The 12,381-nt window shown below is 46.8% G+C and overlaps 1 protein-coding gene across 3 annotated transcripts in view; it reads left to right on the top strand.

Annotated features, from left to right (window-relative positions):
- Positions 1 to 12,381, top strand: part of LOC147098460 (uncharacterized) — a 182,762-nt gene that overhangs the window by 106,002 nt on the left and 64,379 nt on the right. For 2 of the 3 annotated variants that reach the window (XM_085970070.1, XM_085970069.1), the window contains exon 8: positions 8,546 to 8,575. The exons of the other annotated variant lie outside the window; for it this stretch is intronic. In XM_085970070.1, coding sequence (XP_085826196.1) covers positions 8,546 to 8,575 — 30 coding nt within the window. The remainder of the gene's footprint in view (positions 1 to 8,545; positions 8,576 to 12,381) is intronic. 3 annotated transcript variants of the gene reach the window in all.

Below are 12,381 nucleotides of genomic sequence, written 5' to 3'. Positions count from 1 at the left end.
GTTACTATCCTCCTCACTGTTTACTACATTTTTGAGTTTTGTCTCATCTGCAAACTTTGAAATTATGCCTCCTATACCCAAATCCATGTCATTAATATATATCAGAAAGAGCAGTGGTCCCAATACTGACCCCTGGGGGGACACCACTGTGTACTTCCCTCCAGTCTGAAAACAACCGTTCACCACCACTCTCTGCTTTCTGTGTCTTAGCCAATTTCGTATCCACATTCCACTACCCCTTTAATCCCATGGGCTTCAATTTTGCTAACAAGTCTATTATGTGACACTTGATCAAACACCTTCATCAATCCTGTCCGTTGCTTCATCGAAAAACTCAATCAAGTTAGTCAAACACAATTAGGCTGTCATTTATTAACCCATATTTTTCCAAGTGCCAATTAATGTCTTTAAAAGTTCCCCCACCACCAACATTAGGCTGACTGGCCAATAGTTACCTGGTTTATCCCTCTTCCCCCTTTATTGACCAGGGGTGTAAAATTTGCAATTTTCCAGTCCTCTGGCTCCATTCCCATATGATGGTTGAGGATGGAAGATTGTGGCCAGAGCCTCCGCAATTTCCACCCTTACTTCCCTCAGTAACCTGGGGTGCACCCCATCTGCACTGGGTGGCTTTTCCACTTTAAGTGCTGCCAACCTTTTAAGTACCTCCTCTTTATCTATTTTTACCCCATCCAATTTCTCTACTACCTCCTCCTTTTACTGCTCATTGGCAGCATCCTCATCTTTAGTGAAGACAGATGCAAAGTACTCATTAATACCTCAGCCATACCCTCTGCCTCTACAAGATTATTTTATTTTTGATCCATAATCGGCCCCATCCTTCCTTTGACTACCCTTTTACTATTTGTGTTTATAAAAAAACTTTTGTGTTCCCTTTTATGTTACCCGCTTAATCTATTCTCATACTCTCTCTTATTTCCTCATCTGTACTTTTCGTATTCAGCTTTGTTCTCTACTGTATCATCAGCCTGACAGTTATCATAAACCTCCTTTTTCTGTCTGATTGTAATCGCATTGGCCCAGAAATTCGGGTTGGGGGCTTCCCGCGGGTGTAAGCCTCCGACTTGCACTTAACTTGCGTGCCGGCAGTTGAGCTCTGGGCTCCCGTGGAATTCCGCTCCGGGGCCTGGCCCAGCTCCCGGCGCGCTGTGCTTGCGTGTCCCAGGGGCGTAGTTAGTGCGATGTGTCCCCTGGGATCACGTGAGCCATGGGCAGCCAATCAGAGGAGGGAAAAGCCCATTCATAAGATTGACAGGAAGACCTGTCTAAACTTATGAATATACGGGCCCCAAAATAACAGTAAACCTTCAAATAATTTTTTTTTTAAATCACACTTTTTAAATAAAGTATAAATTACATTAAATAACTTTTAAACAATAATTTAAATTTTTGAAAAAAATAATTTTATAAAAAAACAGGGCTAAAAATAAACTTACCTTGCTTTAAAGTATTTAAAAATAATAAACCTGTGGAAAAAATGTTTTAATCTTAATTAATTGACCACTTACCTTTTAAAATGCAGGCCTTACGCCTGGTTTTTACATTTCTAAAAACCTGTAAAAAAAAAACGTAAGTTCAAAGCGCACGCGCAGACTCCCGCGCGCACGCGTTCGACCTCTGAACCTCTTCGTTCAGAGGAACGGAAATGCCGGTTTCCCACGCATGCGCAGTGCATGCAGGAAACCGGCACTTCCATCGAGTCCACGCGTGAGTACCCCGTGCGTACTCACCCGTGGAGACTCGAATTTCTGGGCCTATATCTTTTGTCATCCAGGGAGCTCTAGCTTTGGATGCCCTTCCTTTCCCCCTCATGGGAACGTGTCTGCTCTGTACCCGAACCATCTCCTCTTTGAAGACCACCCATTGTTCAATTACTGTTTTTACTTGCCAATCTTTGATTCCAATTCACTTGGGCCAGATCTGTTTTCAACTCACTGAAGTTAGCCCTCCTCCAGTTAAGTATTTCTATGTTTGATTGCTCCTTGTCCTTTTGCATAACTATTCTAAACCTGATGATATTATGATCACTGTTCCCCAAATGCTCACCCACTGAAACACGCTCCACTCGCCCCACTTCATTCCCCAGAACTAGATCCAGCACTGCTACCTTCCTCATTGGGCTGGAAACACCCTGATAAGAACGTTCTCTTGTGTATATTTCAGGAATTCCTCCCCCTCTTTGCCCTTTACACTGTTACTATCCCAATCTATCTTAGGATTATTGAAGTCCCCCATTATCACTATTCTGTAGTTCTTGCATCTTTCTGCAATTTGCCTGCAATTTTGCTCCTTTATGTCCTTCCCACTATTTGGTGGCCGATAGTATACACCCAGTAGTGTAATAGCTGCTCTATTCCTTAATTCTAACCAAATAGATTCTGTCTTTGACCCCTCAACTACATCATCCCTCTCCAGTGCTATAATAGTTTCTTTGATCAATACTGCCTCCTGCCCTCATTTTTTTTCTTCCCTCTCTTACCTGAATGCAATGTAGCCGGGAAATTTAAGCTCCTAATCCTCCTTTTCTTTGAGCCTGGGCTCCATTATTGCCACTGTATCATAGTCCCATGTGGTGACTTGTGCCTGCAGCTCACCAACCTTATTTACCACATTCCGTGCATTTACGCACATGCACTCCAAACCCATCCTATTCTGCTTTGAATTTCTCCCCGTCTGATCCCTCCTATTTCTGGACTACTCTTTATTCTAATGCTGTTTGTCTGTCCCAGTCCTCTGTGCACCTTGCTTCTCCTCTCTGATGCTTTATCCTGGCTCCCCTCCCCCAGCCAAATTAGTTTAAACCCTGCCCCACTGTAGTGTATGTGCTTTAAGTCAGAACTACTTTTTACAGCTCCTGTATACTGTAGTACCGGCAGTAACCACACCGGTATATAAGCTGTGCGCATGCCTCTGTACCCCAGTCTAGAGATGACCCTCCTCCAGTAAAGACCTGTTATTTGTTTATGTACAGCATCCGTGTAATTATTTATCCACTGAACCACAGATCTAACAGTGGCGACGAGTGTTGATGCGAATCTACCTGCAACATAAAAAAAAAAAAAAAAATAGTCGAGTCCAGGAACACGGGTGTCGACCGCGAGCAACTGCCCAGCAGTCAGGCAGAGATCCAACTTCGCTGGGGAGGCTGTGGAGAGCCGGGCTTGGTTCCCCAGCCACAATGAGCAGTAAGAGACCGACGACAGGTCCAGAGCAGACCCTTCCCGAGCAGCGGCGGCTGGAGCCGACCGACGGCAGAGAGAGAGAGCCGGGCAGCGTCGACGGGGTAAGAAAGAGGGAAAATACTGCAAACCGGAGAGAGAGGGGGTAAGAAACAGCCGGGTTCTAGACTGAGCGGCGTCGACAAATATCAAGAGAAGAACGCGCAGAGCACAGCCAGGGATCACGGGCTGATCAGGGTCCGCGGGGCGAAGCAAGGGGAGACGCCATTGAGCCGCGGAGAAGCAGGGAGAGCGCAGGAGGCGCCATTGAGCTGCGGAGACGAAGGAAGAGCGCGGGAGACGCCATTTTGTGAAGCCGCAGCGGAGAAGACGGGCGAGTGCGGGAAGGAAGGAAAGAGCGGGAAACGCCATTTTGTGCCAGCGGAGAAGAAGGGGAAGCGCGGGAGGCACCATTGGGGATAGTTAACGCACAACCAAGGATGCCGAAGAGTGGCAGTATCTCTACGTTCGACAATGAAGTCGAAGATTGGGCGACATATGTGGAACGTATTGAGGTGTACTGCAGGGTGAATGAAGTGCCAGATGCTAATAAAGCACTGGTTCTGTTAAATTCCATGGGTGCAAAAACTTATGGGTTACTGTGAAATCTAATAACCCCAGAGAAGCCGGTAAACAAGAATTGTGAAAGCATAGTAGAAATCCGACAGGACCACTTAAACCCCACACCGCTACTGATAGCAGAACGATTTAAGTTCCATAAAAGGAACCAACACAAAGACGAAAGCAATGCTGAGTACCTAACGGAACTGCGCAAGCTATCGAAATACTGCCAGTTTGGAGCGGGACTAGCAGACACGTTGAGGGACAAGTTTGTGTATGGGTTACAAAGTGAAGGAACCCAGAAACGGCTTCTATCAGAAAAGGACCTTACGCTGGACAAAGCTTTCAGTATGGCAGGGCGCTGCAGAGATACAACGGAGACCGCAAGAATATGGCACCAACGAAATGACCTATGGAACAGGGAAGTGCTATCGCTGCAGCAGAACAACACATGAGCAGAAAGATTGTTGGTTCAAGGACCAAGTGTGCAGACAGTGTGGGAAAGCAGGACACATAGCAAGAGTCTGCAGGTCTGGGAAGAAAACCAACAGTAAGAAACCTCCACAGGAGAAGTACAAAAAGGTACACCAGGTGATGGACAGTGGTTCAGACGAACAGAAAAGTGACACAGACTCCGGAAGCAAGGAGCTGGGTTGTCTGAAACTACATAATGTAACCGAAATGGAGGATCACCAGACTATCTGGGTTACACTCAAGATAGACGGAGTCCAAGTGGAAATGGAATTGGACACAGGGTCAGCTCTAACAGTCATAAATCAAAGAGACTACAAGCGGCTATTTTCACACATACCCTTGAAAGCTACAGAGATTGTCTTGAAGACGTATACGGGGCAAAAAGTCTACCCCAAAGGAAAAATAAGGGTGAAAGTGACATATAAAGGTCAGGAAATACCTAAAATGGATATATATGTATTGCCAAATGGAGGACCACCACTGCTAGGACGTGAATGGATCCAGAAGATACATTTAGATTGGCATTCCATACAGGCACTGAAGGGGGAGGCCAAAAAGGATGACGACGTCACACCTGGACGACTGTCAAAAATGCTAACTGAGGCAAAAGAAGTGTTCCAGGAGGGACTAGGAACACTAAAAGGAATAACAGCAACAATTAAAATAGAGGATAATGCAAGCCCAAAGTTTCTGAAGGCCAGACCAGTGCCTTATGCGATCAGACCAGCGGTTGAAGCAGAGCTGGAAGGGCTGTAACGTTCAGGAGTACTGTCCAAAGTGGACTGGAGCGAGTGGGCTACACCCATCATTCATGTAATGAAGAGGTCATTGAGTAATACGCCTGGGGAACCAAAGAAGGTCCGCATCTGTGGGGACTTTAAGGTGACAGTGAACCCAATCCTTCACACGGTGCAATATCCGCTTCCACGAATTGAGGATATTTTTGCCTCGCTATCTGGAGGTAAACGCTTCACCAAAATTGATCTAGCCTAGGCGTACTTGCAAATGGAGGTAGAAGAAGCTTTGAAACATTACCTTACGATCAACACCCATAAAGGTCTCTATCAATACAACTGGCTGGTGTTTGGAGTAGCCTCGGCTCCGGCTATCTGGCAAAGGGCGATGGATCAGGTCCTGCAAGGGATTCCAGGGACCCAGTGTTATTTGGATGACATCTTGGTCATGGGCGAAAATGACGGTGATCACCTCGCTAACGTGGAGAAGGTGCTCGCCAGATTAAAGGAATATGGGCTACGAGCTAATCGCCACAAGTGCGAGTTTTTCCAGAAACAGATCTCGTATTGCGGCCACGTCATCGAAGAAGAGGGGTTACATAAGTCCCCTGACAAGATTGAGGCAGTAGTCAAGGCTCCAGCACCGGAAAATGTGTCACAACTGAGGTCGTTCCTCGGGCTGGTAAACTATTACCAGAAGTTCTTACCAAATTTGTCTACGGTATTACAACCGCTGAACACCCTACTGCAAACAGGGGTACCATGGAAGTGGGATGACGAACGTAGACGAGCTTTCCAGAAGTGTAAAGAATTGATCACATCAAAAGAGGTGTTGGCCCATTTCAACCCAGCACTACCAATTCGTTTGGCATGTGATGCATCACCCTACGGCATTGGAGCGGTGCTGTCGCACAAATTCCCAGACGGGTTGGAGAGGCCAGTAGCCTTTGCGTCTCGGTCACTAACCTCAGCCGAGCGCAACTACGCCCAGATTGACAGGGAGGCCCTCAGCCTAGTATGGGGAGTAAAAAAATTCAGCCATTATCTTCATGGGCAGAAATTCACCTTGCTGACTGACCACCAACCACTTGTCTCCATCTTTAATCCTAAGAAGGGCGTGCCAGTAATGACTGCACAGCGGTTACAAAGATGGTCCCTGTTTCTAGGGGCGACTCAATATGAAATAGAATATAAAGGCACGAAACAGCATGGGAACGCTGATGGGCTATCGCACCTGCCACTGCCTACGGTGGAGGAAGCACCAGCAGTGGACCCTATCGAGATATTTTATTCGTCGATAATTGAACGATTGCCAGTAACAAACGCGGATATAGAGAAGGAGACCCGCAATGATCTGACGCTGTCACGGGTATATGAATTGACGGTGAGGGGATGGCCAACACATGGCGACTCACTGTTGCCAGCATTCTCATCCAGAAGAGAACAGCTGTCAGTATGCCAGGGGACAGTGATGTGTGGATCCAGAGTGGTGATTCCACCCAAGTTAAGGGAGAGAGTGCTAAAGGAGCTACATGAAGGTCATCTGGGGGGAGTGAAAATGAAAAGCCTTGCTAGGGCTTATGTGTGGTGGCCGGGAATCGATCAACAAACCAAAGACCTAACTAAGAGCTGCTTAGGATGCCAGAAGGTCCAAAATGCACCACCACATGCCCCTCTACACCCATGGGAGTGGCCCTCCTCTCCATGGCAACGGGTGCACATTGATTTCGCTGGTCCATTCATGGACTCAATGTTCTTAATAGCAGAGGATGCTCATTCAAAGTGGCCTGAGGTGATATAGATGTCTTCAACCACTACAGAGAAAACGATTGCAGTCCTACGGACCATATTTGCCAGAAACGGTTTGCCAGAGCAGATCTGCTCTGATAATGGACCACAGTTTGTGTCCGACGAGTTCCAAAAATTCATGAAAAGGAATGGGGTAAGGCATTACACATCCACCCCGTATCATCCAGCCACCAATGGATTGGCTGAGAGGTTCGTACAAACCTTTAAGAAGGCGATAAAGGCCATGTGCGACGATGAAATTCCACTACAGCATAAGATGGACAATTTCTTATTAGCCTACCGAAACGCGACAGATGCAGTTACCAACCAGACCCCGGCCATGATGTTCTTTAACCGAAGGTTGAGATCTCGTCTGGACTTGCTCAGACCAAATGTGCGAAGAAATGTTGAGGACAAACAATTCCAGCACATCAACGAGAAGCCGACAAGGAGCTTCAATGTAGGGCAACCAGTCTTGGCCAGTGACTATTGAACAGAGAAGTGGCAACCCGGAACGATATGTACAAGGCAGGGGCCATTAATGTACACAGTGGATGTCGGGGAGAACATTGTGAGACGCCACGTCGATCAGATCTTAGCATCACAGGAAGGCGTCAACCCCATGTCTCGAGTACCTGGGGATGAACCCGACATACCGGTATCATCTACTTCAGACCCAGTAGCAGTGGAACCCGATGAACTACCCGATGAAAAGGGGTCAGAATCGCCTCTGCACCAAGAACAAGAACCTCCGGAAAGGCGCTATCCCGAAAGGGTCAGGAAGCCGCCCCAAAGACTGAATCTATAAATGGACTTTTGTTATTGAATGTACATGTAAAAATGTAATTGTTATTTGAATATTAAGGGGGTATTATTAATCTAAAAAGGGAGGAATTGTAGTGTATGTGCTTTAAGTCAGAACTACTTTTTACAGCTCCTGTATACTGTAGTACCGACAGTAACCACACCGGTATATAAGCTGTGCGCATGCCTCTGTACCCCAGTCTAGAGATGACCCTCCTCCAGTAAAGACCTGTTATTTGTTTATGTACAGCATCCGTGTAATTATTTATCCACTGAACCACGGATCTAACACCCACAGCAGTGCAAACTTGGATATACTTCTTCATCTATACTATATTCCTTCATCCTAAAAACTTGAGGCCCCAGAACAGATCCCTGGAGAACATCACTTTTTTTTTATTCGTTCATGGGATGTGGGCATCGCTGGCAAAGCCAGCATTTATTGCCCATCCCTAATTGCCCTTGAGAAGGTGGTGGTGAGTCACATTTACCACATTTCGTCAATTGGAGTGCTCACTCTGTCTCCTGCCTCCCAAACTAATTCCAACCCAAGTCAAAGAGTTACCCCCAATTCCGTGCACTCTCATTTTTTGCTACTAATCTTTTCTGTGGAACCTTATCGAATACCTTCTGGAAGTCCATATAGACTCTCCCTTATCTACCTTATTAGTCACGTCCTCAAAAATTTCATCTAGATTAGCCAGACATGACTTACCCTGAACAAAGCCATGCTGGCTCGTGTTTGTTCAAGTGCTCAGGTCACTATCCCTAATGTGTCCCTGCTGACTGGGTGCGGTGCCCCCTTGCGTGATTGGGTGCCTTTACTCTGCCCCCAGCAATGTGCTAAACTACTGAGAGTCACATTGCTTTTAATGGTTTGTGATTTGATGGCACTATTGTATTGCCTTGTGTTGTGAATCTAATCAGCTCCTCTCCCTCCCGTAGGCCGCGGTTTACGAGAATCCAGACCAACCAGTAAGTTGATTTCTAAACAATTCTGTTTTGTTTTATTTAAACCTCTGTCGCTGCTTTAGCTTCTGCTCCAGTTTTCTCCCTTAAACACATCGGGGCTGCCTGTGCCTGAGACCAGCTCCATAGTCACCGCGAGCCCAACACTGCCTCACAACTGGCAAACTCCAGAGGGGCCTGCGGACAGCTGATCCTGTTCAGGGGCGAGAGTCCAGGACTGATCCTGTTCTGGGGTCGGAGTCTCATTGAAAAGCCGGCAAGCGGGCTGCGTGAGGTCCCTGGAGCGCTCTGTGGCCGCGCAGATTACAGGGAGCATTGGCTGCAGCCTTTCCAAGGTCAATATATACTTCCTTCCAAATAAATACATTTGTTCTCCTCATAAACTGCGATTATATAAGTAAATCTGTGCATGTGTCGCTCGTATTGTTTCAATCAAGCACACTGCCAGCCTGTTAGGCTGAGGTATTTTCTCATGAGGGCCTAGAAATACAAGGATACAGTCGGCATTGCTGCACACCCACTGGGGAGGGCAGGACAGAGAATTGGGCCAGAATATTGCAGCCCGTGCTCGCTGGGCCCGTGCTCGCTCAGAGTGTGGTCTCCCTACTGGTGGTGTAGAATACCGAACTGATCAAATATTACTGCAGCTGCACCCAGTGTTACTGAATGGGTTTTGCTTAAATAAGCATGCCGAAATTCAGGACTTTTATTCAGGAGCTCCCTCCAAACTAAAATAATGTGATAACAAAAGCAAAATACTGCAGATGCTGGAAATCTGAAATAAAAAGAGAAAATGCTGGAAACACTCGGCAGGTCCGGCAGCGTCTGTGGAGAGAGAAACAGAGTTAAGAGTTCTGACGAAGGGCCATCGAGCTGAAACGTTAACTCTGTTTCTCTCTCCACAGATGCTGCCGGACTGGCTGAGTGTTTCCAGCATTTACTGTTATTACTTTAACTAATGGAATATTCCTTCCGGAACCTGCCACTTGTATTGATTTTTTTCTCATAGATTGACTCTCAGACAAGCTAAAATAACAGAGAATGCAGCCGTCCGAACATTTAGACTGTTGGCACGTTTCAGGAATGTCTGATCATTTCCCCACTCAAAGAATTTGCCACAGAGTTGTATTTCATTGTTGGGTTTTAAGAGAAAGTGAATGTGTTGGTGTAAAGTGAAAGGCCACAGGCTGTAGGCATTTGGAAAATGTGCATCAGTCAGCCACTGATACCAGGACATAGGACGCTCAGGGTCGCAATTCCAGGAGTTTCCTCCAATCGCTGGAACTTCACCAGAAGTGTGGCGGAATTCCCCTTTATGCCGGTTCAAGGGCTTCTGGCCGCACTTCTGGTTAAGTTACATCGACGGAGCAGGAGCAGCAGGACGAAGAAGGGAATTTGCCCGATCTTGTTCAATAAAAAAAAATTGCATTCCCCTCGAGCTGACTGATCAGTGGTGAGGGAGTTTTATTTAAAGATTGGCAATCCGCTCTCTACCGTGCGGAGGCTGAACGGTAACTCACTGACGCCTCCTCCTACCTCCCGCTGGACCATGACCCCACTAGCAAACATCAAGCGATCGTTTCCAAGACTGTCACTGACCTCATCTCCTCTGGTGATCTTCCTTCCATGGCCCTAACCCTAACCCTAACCCCACACAGCCCGCTTCTACCTCCTTCCCAAGATCCACAAACAGGACTGCCCTGGTAGATCCATTGTTTCAGCCTGTTCTTGCCCCACAGAACTGATTTCTTCCTATCTCGACTCTATTTTTTCTCCCCTTGTCCAGTCCCTTCCCACCTACATCCACAACTCTTCCGATGCCCTCCACCACTTTAACAGTTTCCAGTTTCTGTACAGATAACTGTAGCTGTAGTAAAGACAGCTGCTTGACGGTAGCTGTAGTAAAGACAGCTGCTTGACGGCAGTCGGATAAATAGGAAGCCATCTTGGCCATGCGGCAGTACTACACGAGCTGGCACTGACTCAAGACCTAATAAAGAGTACTCTTAATACTACGATATAAGATAACATTACACGGTACCAGGATTTATAGAACGCAAGATACGGGCATACCTCAACAATGGAAGGGATAAAACCACCGACTAGCCTGCAACTTGAAGGAAATCTGGATGAAAATTGGCGCGAATTCAAACAACGCTTTCTTCTCTACCTCACAGCGATCGACGCCACGACTAGCTCTGGAACACGTAAGGTAGCTTTGTTGCTAACAGTGGCTGGCTCGCAGGCAATCGAGCTGTATAATACATTTACGTTCGCAGCTGAAGGTGACAAAAATGATCTGGACAAGGTGATAGATTTGTTCGATAAATACTGCACACCTAAAAAGAATGAAACGTTCGAGAGATTTGTTTTTCGCTCCCGCGTGCAAAAGCAAGGAGAATCCTTTGATGTTTTTCTGACGGACTTAAAAACAAAAGCACAAACATGTAACTTTGGAGACTTGAAGGAATCGATGATACGCGATCAGGTCATTTTCGGAATACTTGACAAGAAGGTGAGGGGGAGAATGCTTAGGGACAATGACTTAACTTTGGACGCTGCAGTAAAAATATGTCATGCTAGTGAACTCTCAGCCATGCACATGCAAAAATTCGATGGGAGAACTACAGCAATGGGTGTGAGAGCGCTGGGACTGGACAACCTACCAGTGGATGTAATACACAGAAGGGACACAAGAGGGCGCACAGAGTTCAGGACTATGACGCCATACGATTGCAGACGGTGCAGCAATAGACACGTGGCAAGACAGTGTCCGGCTTATGGGAAGAACTGCGCAAAATGTAAAGGCAGGAATCACTTTGCTAAAATGTGCTTTTGGGAAGAGAAAACTGAAGGTAAAAAGACAGTGCATGCTATTGAGACTGAAGACACGGAATCGGAGACTTTGTATGTTGGAATGGTGCAAAATGACTTAAAACAGGGTAAAGATATGGAAAAGGAAGTACATTCCGTAGGACTAAAGACTGAAGTTTGGATAGCCCCCTTGCTGGTAAATGGCACCATTGTTCCCTTCAAGCTAGATACAGGTGCTAAGGCAAACCTCATAAGCTGGAGTGATGCACGGAATCTCAAAGTGAGACTAAAAATACTGAACAAGACAATGGCTTTGAAGGCGTACAATGGACAAAGTATTGAAACAAAAGGAACGTGTAGGCTGAATGTTAAGGTAAAAAATCGCATTCACCCATTGACGTTTGTTATAGTGCCTGAAGGACATGAGTCACTGTTGGGGGATAAGGCATGTGTGGATTTGGGCTTGGTAAAACGAGTCTATACTATTAATGAACTGAACTGTGTGCAGAGTGCCCCCCAAGACAGTACAAATATAAAGCATGATGCTATAACACACAAGTACGCGGATGTATTTCAGGGTTTCGGAGCACTGCCCTTTACACACTCCATCAAACTGAGAGATGACGCACAACCTGTGATTCACGCACCCAGGAAAGTTCCGGTGGCCCTCTGAGAAACTGCGGAAAGAGCTAGACCGCATGGAGGGACTAGGGCCTAGAAATTCATTGTAGCCACTTTTGGGGCGGTAAAGTCGGGCGGCCGCTAAAGTTTGCACCCGGCGCAAAATCGAGGCCACTTCTCCGATATTCATTAGCTTCGCCCTAAGAGTTTGCTCGAGCGCTAAAACTGGCGCTGCACGCCTCTCTTTAGGCGCTAAGCCGGAGGTGCTGAGCGAGAGCGCCAAGGCCGGGCGCAGCGCAGGTGCGGCCATCTCGTGATTGACAGCAGACACCCTGGCGCCGGCCAGCTCTTAAGGGGGAAGGGTCGACTTGGTCTGC

The sequence above is a fragment of the Somniosus microcephalus genome, chromosome 29 (assembly GCF_052327205.1).
Source record: "Somniosus microcephalus isolate GS21.2 chromosome 29, FLI_Smic_1.0, whole genome shotgun sequence".
Taxonomy (NCBI): domain Eukaryota; kingdom Metazoa; phylum Chordata; class Chondrichthyes; order Squaliformes; family Somniosidae; genus Somniosus; species Somniosus microcephalus.
This window is presented reverse-complemented; position numbering and strand designations above follow the sequence as displayed.